The sequence below is a fragment of the Anolis carolinensis genome, unplaced genomic scaffold, assembly GCF_035594765.1.
Source record: "Anolis carolinensis isolate JA03-04 unplaced genomic scaffold, rAnoCar3.1.pri scaffold_9, whole genome shotgun sequence".
NCBI classification, from domain to species: Eukaryota; Metazoa; Chordata; class Lepidosauria; order Squamata; family Dactyloidae; genus Anolis; species Anolis carolinensis.
In genome coordinates, this window is record NW_026943820.1 from 3,261,386 (window position 1) to 3,280,390 (window position 19,005).

A 19,005-nucleotide genomic window follows, 5' to 3' on the forward strand; every position below is an offset into this window, starting at 1 on the left:
TTGCAATACTGGACGTTTGGAGACCAAAGGGGGAAAAAATCCTTGGCAATGGGATGGACTGATGACTATATTTATTCTTCTCGTAGCTCAAGATTCAAACCGGGGGCGATGCATAATGCAACCTCCCGCCGTATCTTCCCTATCTGTTCTGGGTCACATTTCAGTCAATACGCGCTGCGTTCTCTTTTCCGCAGCCATTTTTAATCTAATTAAAGGCCTGGATTTCTTGCCGCCGAGCTTTGAAAAGAGGCAGCAAAGTGAACGAATGCTCGCCCAGAGATGCAACACTTCTCTCTTTTTTTGTGGCTTGGAATGGTTAACCTTGCCAAGAAAACCCAACATTAGGGTCACTACTATAAGTTGAAAATTACTCAAGGAAATACTTTGGGATGATAGTTATGGAGATGTGCTTACATGCTGGGCATCTTTCTATCTCCTGGTGCACATGTTGAACCATGCTCTTCCCCAAATTGGTGCTGTCTACTTGCTTTATTATACTATGGATGTGCCTGAATGTCCGTATTTTTATATGGCTAGAGGGTTGGAATAGTTAACCTTACAATAGGGTCACTATACATCGAAAATGATTCAAAATCTGGGATAGTTTTGGGAGACATTGTTGCGGAGATATAGCTACATGCTAAGCGTCCATCCATCCGTCTATCTATCTCCTGGTGCATGTGTTGAACCATGTTCTTCCCCACATTAGTGCATTCTAGTTGCTCTATTATATATTCTTGGTGTGCCTGAATGTTCCCATATTATAGGGATAGAGGCTTGGAATAGTTAACCTTGCAATAGGGTCACTATGCATTAGAAATTATTCAAATTTTGGGGTAGTTTTGGGAGACATAGCTGCAGAGATACAGCTACATGCTAAGCTTCTATCTATCTCATGGTTCACATGTTTGGACCATGTTCTTCTGCAAATATATTGCAGTTTGATTGCTTTGTTATATACTATTGGTGTGCCTGAATGTCACCATATTATATGGATAGAGGCTTGGAATAGATAATCTTGCAATAAGGTCACTATACATCGGAAATTATTCAAATTTTGGGGTAGTTTTGGGAGACATGCTGCGGAAATATAGCTACATGCTAAGCATCTATCCATCCATTCATCCATCTGTCTCCTGGTGGGTAGAGACTTGTTTGCCTTGAGAAGAACACCCTACGATAAGGGTCACCATGTGTCAGAAATGTCTTGAAGGCAATTTTAGGGAGATGGCATATAGAGATGTACAATGTGTTGTCGAAGGCTTTCATGGCTGGGATCACAGGGTTGTTGTATGTCTTTCGGGCTGTGTGGCCATGTTCCAGAAGTATTCTCTCCTGACGTTTTGCCCACATCTATGGCAGGCATCCTCAGAGGTTGTGAGGTATGGAATAGATGCCATAGATGTGGGCGAAACGTCAGGAGAGAATACTTCTGGAACATGGCCACACAGCCCAAAAGACATACAACAACCCTATAGAGATGTAGTTTCATGCTAGGCAATTGTCTATCTCCTGGTGCCCATGTTGGATATTGTTCTTTCCAAAAGGATAGTGCAGTCCAGTTGTCTTCAGAAAATAGTATGGTCCAATAACTTCCACGACTGGAAGTAGAGAGGGTTTGTGTCTCCACATTTTGTAGGTAGAGACTTGGACTTGTTTACCTTGAGAAGAAAACCCTACAATAGGGTCATCATATGTCAGAAATATCTTGAAGGCAATTTTGGGGAGATGGCATAGCTATGGAGATGTAGTTTCATGCCAGGCAACTCTCTATCTCCTGGTGCCAATGTTGGATCTTGTTCTTCCCAAACCCTACTTTAGGGTTACCATATGTCAGAAATGTCTTGAAGGCAACTTTGGGGAGATGGCGTAAGGAGACATAGCTATGGAGATGTAGTTTCATGCCAGGCAATTGTCTATCTCCTGGTGCCCATGTTGGACCTTGTTCTTCCCAGTTGCTTCCAGAAAATAGTATGGTCCAATAGCTTCTATGATTGGAAGTTGAGAGAGTTTGTGTCTCCACATTTTGTGGGTAGAGACTTGGACTTGTTTGCCTTGAGAAGAAAACCCTATGATAGGGTCACCATATGTCAGAAATCTCTTGAAGGCAACTTTGGGGAGATGGCATAGGTGTGGAGATGTAGTTTCATGCCAAGCAGCTGTCTATCTCCTGGTGGTGCTAATGTTGGATCTTGTGCTTCCTGAAAACAGTGTGATCCAATGGCTTGCGTGATTTTGGGGGCAATAACTGGGCTTGGAAGTTGAGAATGTTTGTGGGAAGTCGAGCACACGAGTGCAAACCGAACCGGCTCTCCCAGCCGTAGACTTTGATCCGCCGAAGAGAAGGAACTCTTCTTTATCTGATTGTGGAGCTCTCTGAGCCCGGAGCAGAGCCAGAGTTCTGTGTGTGTATGTGTGTGTGTATATGTATATATATATTTGGAGGGGGATTGCTGAAGGCGCCCATCGAGCTTGCACCTGGCCCCAAGCGCACCGCGATAAAGAGGAGCGATAGCGCATGATAGCGCAAGCAGCCGGCTGCAATAACCACGCCGAAGGTTGAGCTTTCAACGGTGGGGATGGATAACAATCAATATGCCAGCCACTTTGATTTATAGCCAAAATAATGGGACTTTTATACCCAGCGATTGATTTATTTGATGTTAATCATCGCCTCCCCCTTCCCACCCGCTCTTCCCCTTCTTAATACCACCTGTATTAATAAATGCCCAATGGCCGGTGACGTCACCCCCCGGGCCACCTCCCTGGTTGCCTTTATGGCGCCCGTCGATGGGACCGACCGCCTCGGTTATCGGGTCCGGGATGCGAAGGCAAACATGCACTCTGGCCGCTAATCTCCCCCGCTGTCTTATGCAGATAGGCTTATCGCCCGCATCTCAGGCAGCAGTTAATGGGGGAAATAATAGTCCATCACGTTGCCGCGAGTGCGCCAACCAGGGGACGTGTCCCAGGAAGTAGCTTCTCCTATTTTTATTATTATTTTATTATTATTATTTTGCACACGGCGGACAGCTGGCGAGCAGCGCCGAGGCGCGTCAGTGCTGGAAAGGAAGGGAACCTTTTCCCCGAAATATCCGGGAAAGCCCATCGCTTTGGATAGGTTCACGCCAGGTCACTGGGTTGAGAGAGTGTGCTCAAACTTTTCATGAATTGCAATTAAAGCATCTAACTCTCATTAACGAACCAAGACTCAGGTGTTTTAATTCTTCTTTTTCTGAACCGTAGAAAGATTTACACACTCAAGATTTGGAAACTTGGCAAGGCATAGAGAATAAGGAACACATTTAATACTCTTTCTGAAAAATCTGACTTCTTCTCTTGCTGGAATTATTTAAATACATCCCGCCGACTCATTTGTTTAATAAGGGGCCGCAGTGGGTATTTCATCATATAACAGACACCACTGCATAATAGTCGCACCCCCATTTCTGGGTGCCAAAAATTGCATTTTTGTTTTCTTCACATAATAGTCACACCCTCCGAGCCATAAAAAGATGTACACACTCAAGATCTGGAAGCTTGTCAATGCATAGAGAATAAGGAACGCATTTAGTACTCTTTCCAAAAAATCCAACTTCTTCTCTTGCTGGAATTATTTAAATACATCCCGCTGACTCGTTTGTTTAATAAGGGGCTGCAGTGGGTATTTCATCATATAATAGACAACACTGCATAATAGTCGCACTCCCATTTCTGGGTGCCAAAAATTGTATTTTTGTTTTCCTCACATAATAGTCACACCCCCATTTGGGGCCAATTTTCCTTCCTTTCCTTCTCCGAAGGAAGTTAAAAATTTTAAAAAAATTGTGCCGGCTGAACTGCTGACCTGAAGGTTGGCTGTTTCGAGTCCGACAGACGGGGTGAGCTCCCATCTGTCAGCCCTAGCTTCCCAGGCGGGGACACGAGAGAAGCCTCCCAGCAGGATGGTAACACATCCAGCCAATGTCCCCTAGGCAACGTCTTTGTAGACGGCCGATTCTCTCACACCAGAAGCAACTTGCGGTATGTTCTCAATTCACTTCTGATGTCATTAAAAAAAATTGTGTAACGTGGATTCCGCAAGTGAAAGTCATATACAATGTGCCTTACTCTCTTTCAAAGCTCAAGGCAGATTTTCTTGTTGTGTTTGGCAGCCAGGAAAGCCAGGTTCTAAAACCAAAAGGGAAACTACTTGTATCAACATTCAATTATATATATATATATGTGTGTGTGTGTGTGTGTGTGTGTGTGTGTGTATGTATAGAGTGTGTGTTACAGCTTCATCTTATCCAAAGTACAAGTGTTTAGTAACTGCAAAGTTCTCCCAAAAGCCTTACATTCGGGTCTGGCAACTTTGATTAGAATCAGAAATGGGTCCCCCAAAGCCAATCTAGTCTCACCCACGCTCATGCAAAAAGATCCATATAATTGAGATCTGTTTTCTACTGTTTCAGGAAGTGAACTGAAAGAAAACATGGAGAGTCCGACGGAGCCAGAGAAGCAGGAGACTCCGGAGAAGCCGCAGGAGCAGAAACCATGGAACGGACCAGGTAAACCCCATTTTTGGTATTATTTCTTCCCCCAAATGGTTCTGGATTATGACAAAATGATGCCTATGGAGGGTGGGAATGGGTACGAAGAAGACAATTTGTCTAGTGAGACCTAAAACATGGTGGGAATCATCATCATCACTTCTTCCCAAACTGCATTCATTTTGCGGTATACCTATCTTGCCTAGACCCATGGAGTTCCCATATGTTGGGAAAGGAGGCTCCCAAACAAGGTCAACTCCAGGTTATCTGCTTAGCGTAGTTATTGGAATGATACGTGCTTTTCTTCCTCCTCTTCTTCTCCTTTTCCCTTCTTCAAATATTGATCGATCCGGAGGCATGGGGCACAGATAGTAACACAACATTAAACAATTGTAAAGCAATTTAGAACCGTTCGACGGGATAGAAACCCACGAGGCATACCAGACACAACCAAGGTGTATGAAACTGCATTAAGCCTACAGTGTAGACCAGGCATGGGCCAAGTTGGTCCCTCCAGGTGTTTTGGACTTCAATTCCCACAATTCCTAACTCCCACAATTCCTAACAATTCCACAGTGTAGATGCACACTTGCTATCCTGAAACTGCATTAAATCGACAGTGTAGATGCACCCTTACTATCCCAAAACTGTACTAAATGCACAGTGTAGATACACCCTTGCTACCTTTAAACTGTATTAAAGGCACTGTGTAGATGCACCCTTACTATCTTGATAGTGCATTAAATCCACAGTATAGATGCACCCTTACTATTTTGCATCTTTACTAAATCCCAGTGTAGATGTACCCTTATTATGCTGATAGTGCATTAAATCCACAGTGTAGATGCACACTTACCATCCCGAAACTGTACTAAATCCACACTGTAGATGCACCATCCCGAATCTGCATTAAATCCACAGTGTAGATGCACACTTGCCATCCTGAAACTGTACTAAATCCACAGTATAGATGCACCCTTACTATCCTGAATTTACATTAAATCCACAGTGTAGATGCACCCTAACTATCCTGAATTTGGATTACATCCACAGTGTAGATGCACCCTTACTATCCTGAAACTGCATTAATTCCACAGTGTAGATGCACCCTAACTATCCTGAATTTGGATTACATCCACAGTGTAGATGCACCCTTACTATTTCGTAACTGTACTAAATCCACAGTGTAGATGCACCCTTACTATCCTGAAACTGCATTAATTCCACAGTGTAGATGCACCCTAACTATCCTGAATTTGGATTACATCCACAGTGTAGATGCACCCTTACTATTTCGTAACTGTACTAAATCCACAGTGTAGATGCGCCCTTACTATCCTGAAACTGCATTAATTCCACAGTGTAGATGCAGCCTAACTATCCTGAAACTGTACTAAATGCATAGTGTAGATGCACCCTTACTATCCTGAAACTGTACTAAATCCACAATGTAGATGCACTCTTAGTCTCTTGAAACTATACTGAATCCACCGTGTAGATGCACCCTTTGTTTCCTGAAGTTGTCCCACGCCTGGCATAGACACAGGCAAACGGTGCTGAAGGTTTGCAAAGGCCGCCATCTCCCTGTTGTTTTATTTCCTGGCCCCGTGCCTTGCCCCCTCCCTCCCGGTCCAGGACGGGAAATGTGTGTCCGCAGCCAGGCTGATATCCCATCCCTTCCTGGATGCGTTGTCCGGATACGTATCAGCAGGACTTCCTCCTCTCTCTCCTCCCTGGTTATCGGTGCTCTCCTGCCCCGGCCCTTTGCCCTCTGCGGCGGATGTGGGGCCCGTCTGCTCATCCTCTGATCCACGTCTGGCATGGATGGACCCTGCATGCCTGACAGAAGGGGGTTGAGTGGCCCTTGGGTGCCCCTTCCCGCTCTAGTATTGGAATCCCCTTCTCTAGAGGTCTGTTTAGAGTCTGGGTGGCCATCTGTCAGGAGCGCTTTGATTGTGCCTTCCTGCATGTCAGAATGGGGTTGTACTGGGTGGCCTTTGGGTGCCCCTTCCAGCTCTAGCATTCAGGATGTCTTGCAGTCTCCTTCTCTGGGAGTCTTTAAAAAGAGACTGGATGGCCATCTGCCAGGAGGGCTTTGATTGTGTCTTACTGCATGGTAGAATAGGGTCATATTGATTCAGTGTGTTGGGGTCTCTGAGGTTCTTTAAACAGAGGCTGGATAGCCATCTGTCGAGGGGGTTTTGATTGTGTCTTCCTGCAAGTTGTTGTATATTCATGCATTTTGCAAGCCTCTCTGGCACAATGAAAGACCTTCTTACAGCAACATCAAATAATAATAATAATAACAACAATAACAACAACAACTTCTGGTCAAAGGACATTTAATATAATGCCAAGTAGTTGTATATTCATGCATTTTGCAAGCCTCTCTGGCACCCCAAAAAGAATTGAGAAGACAAGTGTGCACAGTGGGAGACCTTCTTACAGCAACACCAGATAATAATAATAATAATAATAATAATAATAATAATAATAATAATAATAATAATAATACGATCTGCCTGCTGCAAAAGTCCACCTTATTAGGATCTGTATACATTTTCCGAAAATACTTGTGATTTTGTGATACGAAATCCAGCATATCTATCTTGTTTGCTGTGTCATACAACGTTGTTGTGTCAATAATAATAATAACAATAATAATAAACACTTGGGAAGTATCCGACTTGTGATTTTGTGATACGAAATCCAGCATATCTATCTTGTTTGCTGTGTCATACAACGTCGTTGTGTCAATAATAATAATAATAATTAATAATTAATAACAACGGCTACTACTACTACTTCTGGTCAAAGGACATTTAATATACAGTAGAGTCTCACTTAACAAATACTCGCTTATCCAAGGTTCTGGATGATCCAAGGCATTTTTGTAGTCAATGTTGTCAATACATTGTGGTATTTTGGTGCTAAATTCGTAAATACAGTAATTACTACATAGCATTACTGCGTATTGAACTACTTTTTCTGTCAAATTTGTTGTATAACATGATGTTTTGGTGCTTAATTTGTAAAATCATAACCTAATTTGATGTATAATAGGCTTTTCCTTAATCCCTTCTTATTATCCAAGATATTCGCTTAACCAAGCTTCTGCCGGCCCGTTTATGTTGGATAAGTGAGACTATATATATATATATAATATTTTTATTATCCAACATTCTGCCGGCCCGTTTATGTTGGATAAGTGAGACTCTACTGTAATGCCAAGTTGTTGCATATTCATGCATTTTGCAAGCCTCTCTGGCCCCCCAAAAAGGACTTGGGGAGGCAAGTGCATTCCTAACATGCTCAGGAGCACTTTTGTGCCGGCAATTCCAGGGTCCGGATTCTAGTCCGAAGAGCGGGCGCAATGGGAGGAAAGGAGTGAGCGTTGTACCACTTTATTTCCCTCCTTCCCTCGCTCTTTCCTTCTTCCCGGAGTTATTTGCATTCTTTATGTAAAGAGATTTTTTCTTATTATCGCCGCCGCGCAGCCCATCTCCACTCTGGTAATTGGAGTGATATTAATTTCTGTGTGGCTGGGAGTTGATGTGAGTCCGGCGATGCTGCGGCGATAGGCTTTCTTTTCCCCCCCGTGCGCTGCTAACCGCCGCGATAGGGCCTTCTATCAGCCTCCGTGCAGGCAGCGCACTTATCAGGAGGAATGGAATGGGCAGGGGAAAAAATAAGAGAAAAGAAGAAGAAGAAGAAGGAAACTTTGAGCCGCCTGAAATGGCGTTATCTGGCAGGATCCGCCATGTGTCAGCATCGGCAGGCGGGGAAGACGGGGACGGCACAGCGGCAAAGAAGAGCGGGCGGGCATCGGAGGCCGGCTCTCTGGCTCTCTCGCTTTGTTCTCGAGTTGGGTCCCTTCTAGACCCGGGACGGTGGGGACACTCCACCCTTGGCCGTAGGTCCTGTGCCTTTGCAGAGGTTGTTGGCACAGGATGCATGAAAAGTAGGGGAAACTCTATTTTGTATTTTTTGGCTTCAGGGAAGTTGAGCATACAATCGTGCCAAAGGATGTAGAACAGCATCTAGAACTTGGGCCCTCCAGGTGTTTTGGACCTGCATCCATGGGACGGTGGGGCCACTCCACCTTTGGCCATAGGTCCTGTGCTTTTGCAGAGGTTGCATCGTACAGGATGCATGAAAAGTGTGGGGAACTATTTTTTCATTATTTTTTGGCTTCAGGGAACACTATTCTAGGATGGAAGTTGAGCATACAATAATGCCAAATGATCTAGAACAGGATCTAGAACTTGGGCCCTCCAACTCCCACAATTCCTAACAGTCAATAAGCATTGTCCATAGACACCTCCAAGGTCATGTGGCCGTCCACTGGCATGACTCCATTACTTTCCCACTGGAGCAGTACCTATTGATCTACTCACATTTGCATGTTTTCAAACTACTAGTCCGATTCTGGGTGTGGGTGCTCATCTCCATTCCTAAGCCGAAGAGCCAACATTGTCCGTAGACACCTCCAAGGTCATGTGTCCACTGGCATAACTGCATGGAGCGCCGTTACCTTCTCGCTGGAGCAGTACCTATTGATCTACTCACATTTGAACGTTTTCGAACTACTAGTCCGACTCTAGGGTTTGGTGCTCATCTACATTCCTAAGCCAAAGAGCCGGCGTTGTCCGTAGACATCTCCAAGGTCATGTGTCCACTGGCATGACTGCATGGAGCGCCGTTACCTTCCCGCTGAAGCAGTACCTATTGATCTACTCACATTTGTATGTTTTCAAATTGCTAGTCCAACTCTAGGGTTTGGTGCTCATCTACATTCCTAAGCCAAAGAGCCGGCGTTATCCGTAGACACCTCCAAGGTCATGTGGCCACTGGCATGATTGCATGGAGTGCCGTTACCTTCCCGCTGAAGCAGTACCTATTGATCTACTCACATTTGCATGTTTTCAAATTGCTAGTCCAACTCTAGGGTTTGGTGCTCATCTCCATTTCTTAGCCAAAGAGCCAGCGTTGTCCATAGACACCTCCAAGGTCATGTGGCCACTGGCATGACTGCATGGAGCGCCGTTGCCTTCCCTCCGGAGCAGTACCTATTGATCTACTCACATTTGCATGTTTTTGAACTGCTTGGTTGGCAGGAGCTGGGGCTAACAGCAGGAGCTCACACTGCTCCCTGGATTCGAACCGCTGACCTTTCGGTCAGCAAGTCTAGCAGCTCAGCGCGTTAACATGCTGCGCCACCCGGGGGCTCCTATGCCTGATATATATACATTATATAAAATAGGGGCCTCTAGGTCTGATGGACGTTGACCATAAAGTCGAGATGGGGAACTTAGATATTCCTAAAGAGAAAAACGTCTCAACATCCTCCAGCACAATGATGTGATTGCAGCTTTTGAGAAGGACTACAACTCCCACCATCCCCACATTGAATGCTGGGAATGGCAGTCGGAAAAACACAGCAAGGGTGTGCTGTTTTAATTCAAGAGCAATATCCTATTGTCATTTGCAGCTTTTGGAGACGGACTACAACTCTCAACACCCCCAAAGGGAATGCTGGGAGTTGTAGTCGGCGATATTGCCAAATTATCTGGGTTCCTTGCCTAAGGAAGAAACCAGTTGCGCTTTCTGACCTTTAAACAGAAAGCAAGGAACCCGGCACTTGTTCTTCCTCGAAGTAAGTCATTAATGACCAAAACGTTGTGTCAGAAAAGACAAAAAGGAAATAAAAAGTGACAAACGGCCCCACATAAAAAGCGCCCTCCATGCATTTGAATATTTGATGGGGTGCGGGAATAAAACGGGCCATAAAAAGGGAAATAGGGACATAAAACACAAGGACCCACTCGCAGGTTGGCAAGGCAGGCGGCCTCGCCATTCCCTTGGGCTGGTGGAGCGGCCGAGGGATGGATGGAAAGGGGGACGATGGGCTTGGCAGTCTGATCTATCTGCAGGGTCCCTGCATCCGTCACCGGGCAGAGGGGCCACCGTGGAAGATCACTTGCTAATCCCATCACATCCAACCCAAGACAGGCCTGGAACAATCAGAACGGGACACAGAAGCGAGATCTTGGGAAATATTACAACCAAGGGGGTGTTTACTATAGTCCCAGAGTGGACCAGGGGTCAGAAGGGTCACTGCCACCCACCTACCTACCTTCCTTCCTTCCTTCCCTTCTTATTTCCTTATTTCCTTCCTTCCTTCTCTTTCTTTCCTTTTCTTTTTTCTTTCCTTCCTTCCTCCCTTCCCTTCCAACCTTCTGTCCTTCCTTCTTTCCCTTTCCTTCTTTCTTTTCTTCCTTTCTATTTCTTCCTTCCTTCCCTTCCTTCCCTTTCCATGCTTTCCTTTTTATTTCTTCTTTTTTCCTTCTTTCTCTTTTCCTTTCTTTTCCTCCTTCCTTCCTTCTCCTTCCTTCCTTCCTTCCCTCCTTCCTCCTTCCTTCCTTCCTTCCTTCCTTCCTTCCTTCCTTATTTCCTTCCCTTCCTTTCCTTTCTTTCCTCTTCTCCTTCCTCCCTTCCCTTCCCTTCCCTTCCCTTCTTTCCTTTTCCTTTCCTTCCTTTTCCTTTCTTTTCCTTCCTTCCTTCCTTCCTTCCTTCCTTCCTTCCTTCCTTCCTTCCTTCCTTCCTTCCTTCCTTCCTTATTTCCTTCCTTCCCTTCCTTTCCTTTCTTTCCTCTTCTCCTTCCTCCCTTCCCTTCCCTTCCCTTCCCTTCCTTCCTTTTCCTTTCCTTCCTTTTCCTTTCTTTTCCTTCCTTCCTTCCTTCCTTCCTTCCTTCCTTCCTTCCTTCCTTCCTTCCTTCCTTATTTCCTTCCTTCCCTTCCTTTCCTTTCTTTCCTCTTCTCCTTCCTCCCTTCCCTTCCCTTCCTTCCTTTTCCTTTCCTTTCTTTTCCTTCCTCCCTTCCTTCCTTCCTTCCTTCCTTCCTTCCTTCCTGCCTTCCTTCCCTCCTTCTCCTTCTCCTTCCTTCTTTATTTCCTTCCTTCCTTCCCTTCCTTCCCTTTCCTTTCTTTCCTTCTCTCCTTTCTTCCTTTCCTTGTTTCATTCCTTCTTTCTGTTCTTTTTTTCTTCCAAACTTCTTTCCTTCCTTAAGTGGCTGAGGGGGAAAAGAAAGGGGCCTGAGCCCGTTAGGAATGGTGGGAGTTGGAGTCCAAAACACCCGGAGGGCCCAAGTTGGCCCAGGCCTGTCCTATAGCATGATGGTGTTTGGACATACAGTAGAGTCTCACTTATCCAACGTTCTAGATTATCCAACACATTTTTGTAGTCAATGTTTTCAATACATCATGATATTTTGGTGCTAAATTCGTAAGTACAGTAATTACAGCATAGCATTACTGAGTATTGAACTCCTTTTTCTGTCAAATTTGTTGTTAAACATGATGTTTTGGTGCATAATTTGTAAAATCATAACCTAATTTGATGTTTAATAGGCTTTTCCTTAATCCCTCCTTATTCTCCAACATGTTCGCTTATCCAACATTCTGCTGGCCAGTTTATGTTGGTTAAGTAAGACTCTACTGTAGTTGCAAGCCACGGTCCCGTCGGGAACCTATTCCATGTGGATACGGGGCCTTACTGTACATATATGTATATCTCTATTTTGGAGAAGGGCCCGCCTGATCCCCGGATGCCAGTCCGGAAGGCAAAGCGGGCCTGTGTGTGGTGCTGCTGGGCTCAAGACTCGCAAGGAGCGGAAGGGAAGGGACTGGGCAGCAGCAGCAGCCACATCTGCAAACGCTCCCAAGTTGAGGATTATAGATTATAGCTATCAGCTATTTGCATATCAGAATTTTAAAGCAGCCGAGACCCTTCCAGCGAACAAGGTCAGCGGAAAGATTAAAAAGCGGGGAAGGGAAGGAAGAAAAATATTCCTCCCTCTCTCTCTTATTTCCCTCTCCTTCCCTTGACTTTCTTGTTTCAGTCGGAAGCGTTGTCACACGGTGCAAAAAAACGTGTCCCAGGCTCTTTCCCAACCCAAACCCGCCTTTTGGTTCCGACACTCATCCAAGGACTGTGTCAGAATGAATACTGATACTCTGAGTTTTCCAGCCAATATCGCCATATTCCAGAAGCATTCTATCCTGACATTTCGCCCATCTCTATGGCAGGCATCCTCAGGGGTTGTGAGGCCTGTTGGAAAACTAGGCAAGTGGGGTTTAATACGTTGTCGAAGGCTTTCACGGCTGGAATCACTGGGTTGCTGTGAGTTTTCCAGGCTGTATGGCCATGTTCCAGAAGCATTCTCTCCTGACATTTCGCCCACCTCTAAGGCAGGCATCCTCAGAGGTTGTGAGATATATTGGAAACTAGACAAGGGAGATTTAATACGTTGTCAAAGGCTTTCATGGCTGGAATCACTGGGTTGCTGTGAGTTTTCCGGGCTGTCTGGCCATGTTCCAGAAGCATTCTCTCCTGACGTTTCACCCAGTCATCCTCAGGGGTTGTGAGGTCTGTTGGAAACTAGCCAAGTGGAGTTTATATATCTCCAGGTTGGAAGAAAGAACTCCTGTGTGTTTGGAGGCACGTGCGAATGTTGCCATTGGTCCGTTTGATTAGCATTGAATGGCCTTTCAGCTTCAAAACCTGGCTGCTTCTTTCCTGGGGGGAAATCCTTTGTTGGGAGGCGTTAGTTCCCACCTTGGACATCATTCCACAGATTATATATATATATATATATATATATATATATATATATATATAAACCCCACTTTGCCTAGTTTCCAACAGACCTCACAACCTCCGAGGCTGCCTGCCATAGATGTGGGCGAAACGTCAGGAGAGAATGCTTCTGGAACATGGAAAACTCACGGCAACCCAGTGATTCCGGCCATGAAAGCCACAGAAAGGGCAAGGCTGGCCCCGATCTTTCTCCCTCCCAATAATTCTGTATTTCTTCCCCTTTCGCGTTGGTATGTGTGGGTGCGGACGGGGGGAAATTATTCCAGCTATTTCTCTTTATCGCTCTGAGCAGAGTTTTGCACCAGATAGCCCTATTTGTTTTAGATTACGTTGCAGAAGCAGAGGGCTTTTTATTTTTTTATTTTTTGCAATGCATGCTGAGATCTGGGCGACCTCCAAACAACCCCCAGAAACATACTTATGGGGGGTACTGCAGCACCCAGCATCCACTACCTATCTATCGTTTATGAATTTTGGAACATTTCCATACTCTGCTTGTCTGTATCTTAAGAGGGAAGAGTTAGGCCAAACAACCCTGAAAGCGTCCCCTTTTTTCGGGACCACAACACCCAGAATCCCCTATCTATCCATCCATCCCTCCACCTATCATTTCTGTATCTGTCATTGATTTTGAAGCATTTCCATCTTCTGCTTGAAGATCAAACTTAAAAGACTCTGGCACAAGCCAGGAAAAGTGGTCCTAGTGGTGATCGGCACACTGGGCGCAGTGCCTCAAGACATTGGCCAGCACTCCTAGCTCGTAACAATATTAATAATAATGATGATGATGATGATGATGATAACTGACTTTTTATGGCTGTTTTTATCATTGTTGATGTTTTATTGTTGATTGATCTGTTTTATTGTTTTGCTTTTATATTGTTGTGTCCGGGCTTGGCCCCATGTAAGCCGCCCCGAGTCCCTTCGTGGAGATGGGGAGGGGTATAAGAATATAGTTATTATATTATTATAAGTTATTATTATAACTGACACGGTATGAGGATTTGAAGATCAAACTGCAAAGACTCTGGCACAAGCCAGGAAAAGTGGGTGCAGTACCTAAAGATCTTGGCCAGCACTCCTAGCTCATAATAATAACAACAGCAACAACAACTGACACAGTATGAGGATTTGAAGATCAAACTACAAAGACTCTGGCACAAGCCAGGAAAAGTGGTCCCAGTGGTGATCGGCACACTGGGTGCAGTGCCTCAAGACCTTGGCCAGCACTCCTAGTTCGCAATAATAATAATAATAAAAAGAAGAAGAAGAAGAAGAAGAAGAAGAACCACCTTACTGGGATCTGCACGCATCATCCGAAAATACATCACACAGTCCTAGACACTTGGGAAGTGTTTGACTTGTGATTTTGTGATACGAAATCCAGCATGTCTATCTTGTTTTCTGTGTCATAATAAAATAATAATAATAATTTACACGGTACGAGGATTTGAAGATCGAACTGCAAAGACTCTGGCACAAGCCAGGAAAAGTGGTCCCAGTGGTGATCGGCACACTGGGTGCAGTGTTTCAAGACCGTGGCCAGCACTCCTAGCTCGTGATGATGATGATGATGATGATGATGATGATGATGATGATGATTGGGTAAATTGGAAAGCAAAGTGTCTGCTCTCTTTGCCACCCAAATGGACAATTTTTGCATCATTTGCACATAAGGCACACCCGACCTGTATTGTGTTTGCATAGCCCAGGGCTGGACTTTTTGCAAGTCTCGGGATTGAACCGCTTTGGCTGGGGAAGCCCTGCGTTGACAACCCGGAGGACCACTTAAAGGAGGGCGAATTGGGGGAGAAGGGAGGGATGTCAAAACAGAAGAAAAGCCCCTGCAAAAGGAGGAACCCCCCCCCCCCCCGGTCCCTTTCATTAGACACAATAAGCCAAGTCCCGGCAGCCGGGGAGAGATAGGATCATCATTGCGGTGGTTCATTGGAGGCCTGAATGCGCCAGGATATCATCAGGCCCTCCAAAGCCCCGTCTCCCTTTTGTCCCTTCTCTTTGGAGCCGATACGAGATGCTATCGCCTGCAGAGCTCCCTTCTCCTTATGAGAAAGGCTCTCTCCCCCCAAGGTTTCTATGGGGTGGGGAGCGGGAAGGGGGCACGAATTGGACCCCGTGCAAAGAAATGCAAGGGTCGAGGCCTTTGGGTTGGACTGGTCATGGAGCATAGAATCATATAGTTGGATGAGACCCCCAAGGGCCATCTAGTCCAACCCCTTTCCTTCTGCCGTGCAGGAAAAACACAATCAAAGCCACCCGGACTCGTGCTGTGCAGGAAAACACAATTACAGGTCAATGGGATTGTGTTTTCTTGTATAGCAGAATAGGATTGGATTGGATGGTTCTTGGAGTCCCATCCAACTCCCTAACTGTATTATTATTATTATTATTATTATTATTATTAGTCAATAGCAACTAAGCAGGCCAATGTGATTGTGTTTGTCTCTTGGCTAAACATGAGCCAAGAGAGTGATGCAGCAGCTGAAAAGGCCAATGTGATTGTGTTTTACTGCATAGCAGAATAGGATTGGATTGGATGGCCCTTGGAGTCCCATCCAACTCCCTGACTGTATTATTATTATTATTATTATTATTATTATTATTATTATTATTATTATTCAATAGCAGCTAAGCAGGCCAATGTGATTGTGTTTGTCTCTTGGCTAAACATGAGCCAAGAGAGTGATGCAGCAGCTGAAAAGGCCAATGTGATTGTGTTTTACTTCATAGCAGAATAGGATTGGATTGGATGGCCCTTGGAGTCCCATCCAACTCCCTGACTGTATTATTATTATTATTATTATTATTATTATTATTATTATTATTATTATTAGTCAATAGCAGCTAAGCAGGCCAATGTGATTGTGTTTGTCTCTTGGCTAAACATGAGCCAAGAGAGTGATGCAGCAGCTGAAAAGGCCAATGTGATTGTGTTTTACTGCATAACAGAATAGGATTGGATTGGATGGCCCTTGGAGTCCCATCCAACTCCCTGACTGTATTATTATTATTATTATTATTATTATTATTAGTCAATAGCAGCTAAGCAGGCCAATGTGATTGTGTTTGTCTTTTGGCTAAACATGAGCCAAGAGAGTGATGCAGCAGCTGAAAAGGCCAATGTGATTGTGTTTTACTGCATAACAGAATAGGATTGGATTGGATGGCCCTTGGAGTCCCATCCAACTCCCTGACTGTATTATTATTATTATTATTATTATTATTATTATTATTATTATTATTATTATTATTAGTCAATAGCAGCTAAGCAGGCCAATGTGATTGTGTTTGTCTTTTGGCTAAACATGAGCCAAGAGAGTGATGCAGCAGCTGAAAAGGCCAATGTGATTGTGTTTTACTGCATAACAGAATAGGATTGGATTGGATGGCCCTTGGAGTCCCATCCAACTCCCTGACTGTATCACAAATTAAATGCCTCTCAGAACTGTTTTATCCAGACCAGTGTTGGCTCGATGATGTTTTTATTATGCTAATCGTGTGTCTGTCTGTTTGTTATTATGATGTTGTTTTATGAATTTTCTGCTTTATTTTAACTGTGTTGATTGAGCTTTGGAGTCCCATCCAACTCTGTGATTGTATCACAAGCTGAACATGAACCAAGAGTGTGATGCAACCGCTAAAAGGCCAATGCGATTGTGTTTTCCTGCATAGCAGAATGGGATCAGATTGGATAGCTCCAACTCTGATTGTATTGCAAGCTAAACACGAGCCGAAAGTGTGATGCAGCAGCTAAACAGGCCAATGCAGTTGTGTTTTCCCGCATAGCAGAATGGGATCGGATTGGATAGCTTCAACTCTGATTGTATCTCAGGCTAAACATGAGCCAAGAGTGTGATGCAGCAGCTAAAAAGGCCTAGGTGATTGTGTTTTCCTGAGTAGCAGAATGGGATCGGATTGGATGGCTCCAACTCTGATTGTATTGTAAGCTAAGCATGAGCCAAGAGTGTGATGCTGCATCTAAAAAGGCCAATGCCATTGTGTTTTCCTTCATAGCAGAACGGGTTTGCTTGGGATGATTCTTGGGGTTCTCATCCAACTCTGTGATGGTATCACAAGCGTAACATGAGCCGAGGGTGTGATGCTGCAGCTCAAAAGTCCAATGCAGTTGTATCTTTCTACACATCAGAATGGAATCAGATGGCTTTTGGGCCAGTGTAAACCTCCCCTGTTGCCCTTTCCTCCGGTTGCCACTGACCCTTGGCCCGGACCGGTTTGGGAGGCCGATGCCACGCTGGCGGAGGAGGAGGAGGCGGGCATCTTCCTCCCGCCCTCCGCCATCGCTCGGCAGCCTTGGTAAGAGCTCCTCCATTAATGGGGTCAGGGTTTGCGGCGATAAAGATTTGCTGTTGTTAACTGTGTCAAAAAATCAATACCTTCCCGGGCGATGCCGGGCTGCGATAGGAGGGGAGAAATCCCCGATAGCCGGCTATAAGCGGCCGAGATGGGGAGGAGGAGGAGGAGGACGTGGTGCACGTGGCTCACCAAGGAGGAAGCATGGGCCGGGTCAGGGGTCCAGGGGTCCAAGGGGTGCCGGGTCAGGGCCCACAAGTATCTGGAAAAGGTGCATTTGGTGGCATAGGTGCCACATCGAAAGGACGTGGCACTTCGGCACCTCTCCGTGGAGCGCACCTGGGGAAAATGGTGTCCCAGAGGCCAAGGTGAGGGGCAGGGATCAGAAGATGGCGGGCGGAGGAGGAGGAGGAGGGAGGGGTCACCTGGTTACCTGCTCACCTGTTCGGTGGCACTCACCTGCCGCCATGTTGCTCAACTAGAAACGCCTCTTTCTCTCCGGCCTTTTTTGCTCCTTTGCTAAGGTGTGCCTCAAGCAGACCCTGTGCCATTCATGGTTTACACATGGGGCATCTGCACTCTCAATCTAATGCAGTTTCGCGAGACTGAGGTTGCATCTACACTGTGGATTCAATGCAGTATCAGGAGACTTAAGGGAGCACGCTCTGGAATGAATGCATTTCCAGGGGTCTTAAAAGGTGTGTTTACACTGTGGATTTAATGCAGTTTCAGGATATTAAAAGTGCATCTACACTATGGATTTAATGCAGTCTCAGTGTATTAAGAGTACATTTACACTGTGGATTTAATGCAGTTTCAGGAGTCTAAGGTTGCATCTACACTGTGGGCTTAATGCAGTTTCAGGAGACACAAAGGTGCATCTACACTGTGGATTCAATGCAGTATTAGGAGACTTAAGGGAGCACGCTCTGAAATGAATGCATTTTCAGGAGTCTTAAAAGGTGTATTTACACTGTAGATTTAATGCAGTTTCAGGATATTAAGAGTGCATCTACACTATGGATTTAATGTAGTATCAGGAGACTTAAGGGAGCACATTCTAGAATGAATGCATTTCCAGGGGTCTTAAAAGGTGTATTTACACTGTAGATTTAATGCAGTTTCAGGATATTAAGAGTGCATCTACACTATGGATTTAATGTAGTATCAGGAGACTTAAGGGAGCACATTCTAGAATGAATGCATTTCCAGGGGTCTTAAAAGGTGTATTTACACTGTAGATTTAATGCAGTTTCAGGATATTAAGAGTGCATCTACACTATGGATTTAATGTAGTATCAGGAGACTTAAGGGAGCACACTCTAGAATGAATGCATTTCCAGGGGTCTTAAAAGGTGTATTTACACTGTAGATTTAATGCAGTTTCAGGATATTAAGAGTGCATCTACACTATGGATTTAATGCAGTATCAGGAGACTTAAGGGAGCACATTCTAGAATGAATGCATTTCCAGGGGTCTTAAAAGGT

The 19,005-nt window shown here is 45.0% G+C and overlaps 1 protein-coding gene across 2 annotated transcripts in view; it reads left to right on the forward strand.

Moving 5' to 3' along the window:
- Nucleotides 1–19,005, forward strand: part of zfpm1 (zinc finger protein, FOG family member 1) — a 104,192-nt gene that overhangs the window by 51,601 nt on the left and 33,586 nt on the right. For both annotated transcript variants that reach the window (XM_062961644.1, XM_062961643.1), the window contains exon 3: nucleotides 4,455–4,550. In XM_062961644.1, the coding sequence (XP_062817714.1) occupies nucleotides 4,455–4,550 (96 nt within the window). The remainder of the gene's footprint in view (nucleotides 1–4,454; nucleotides 4,551–19,005) is intronic.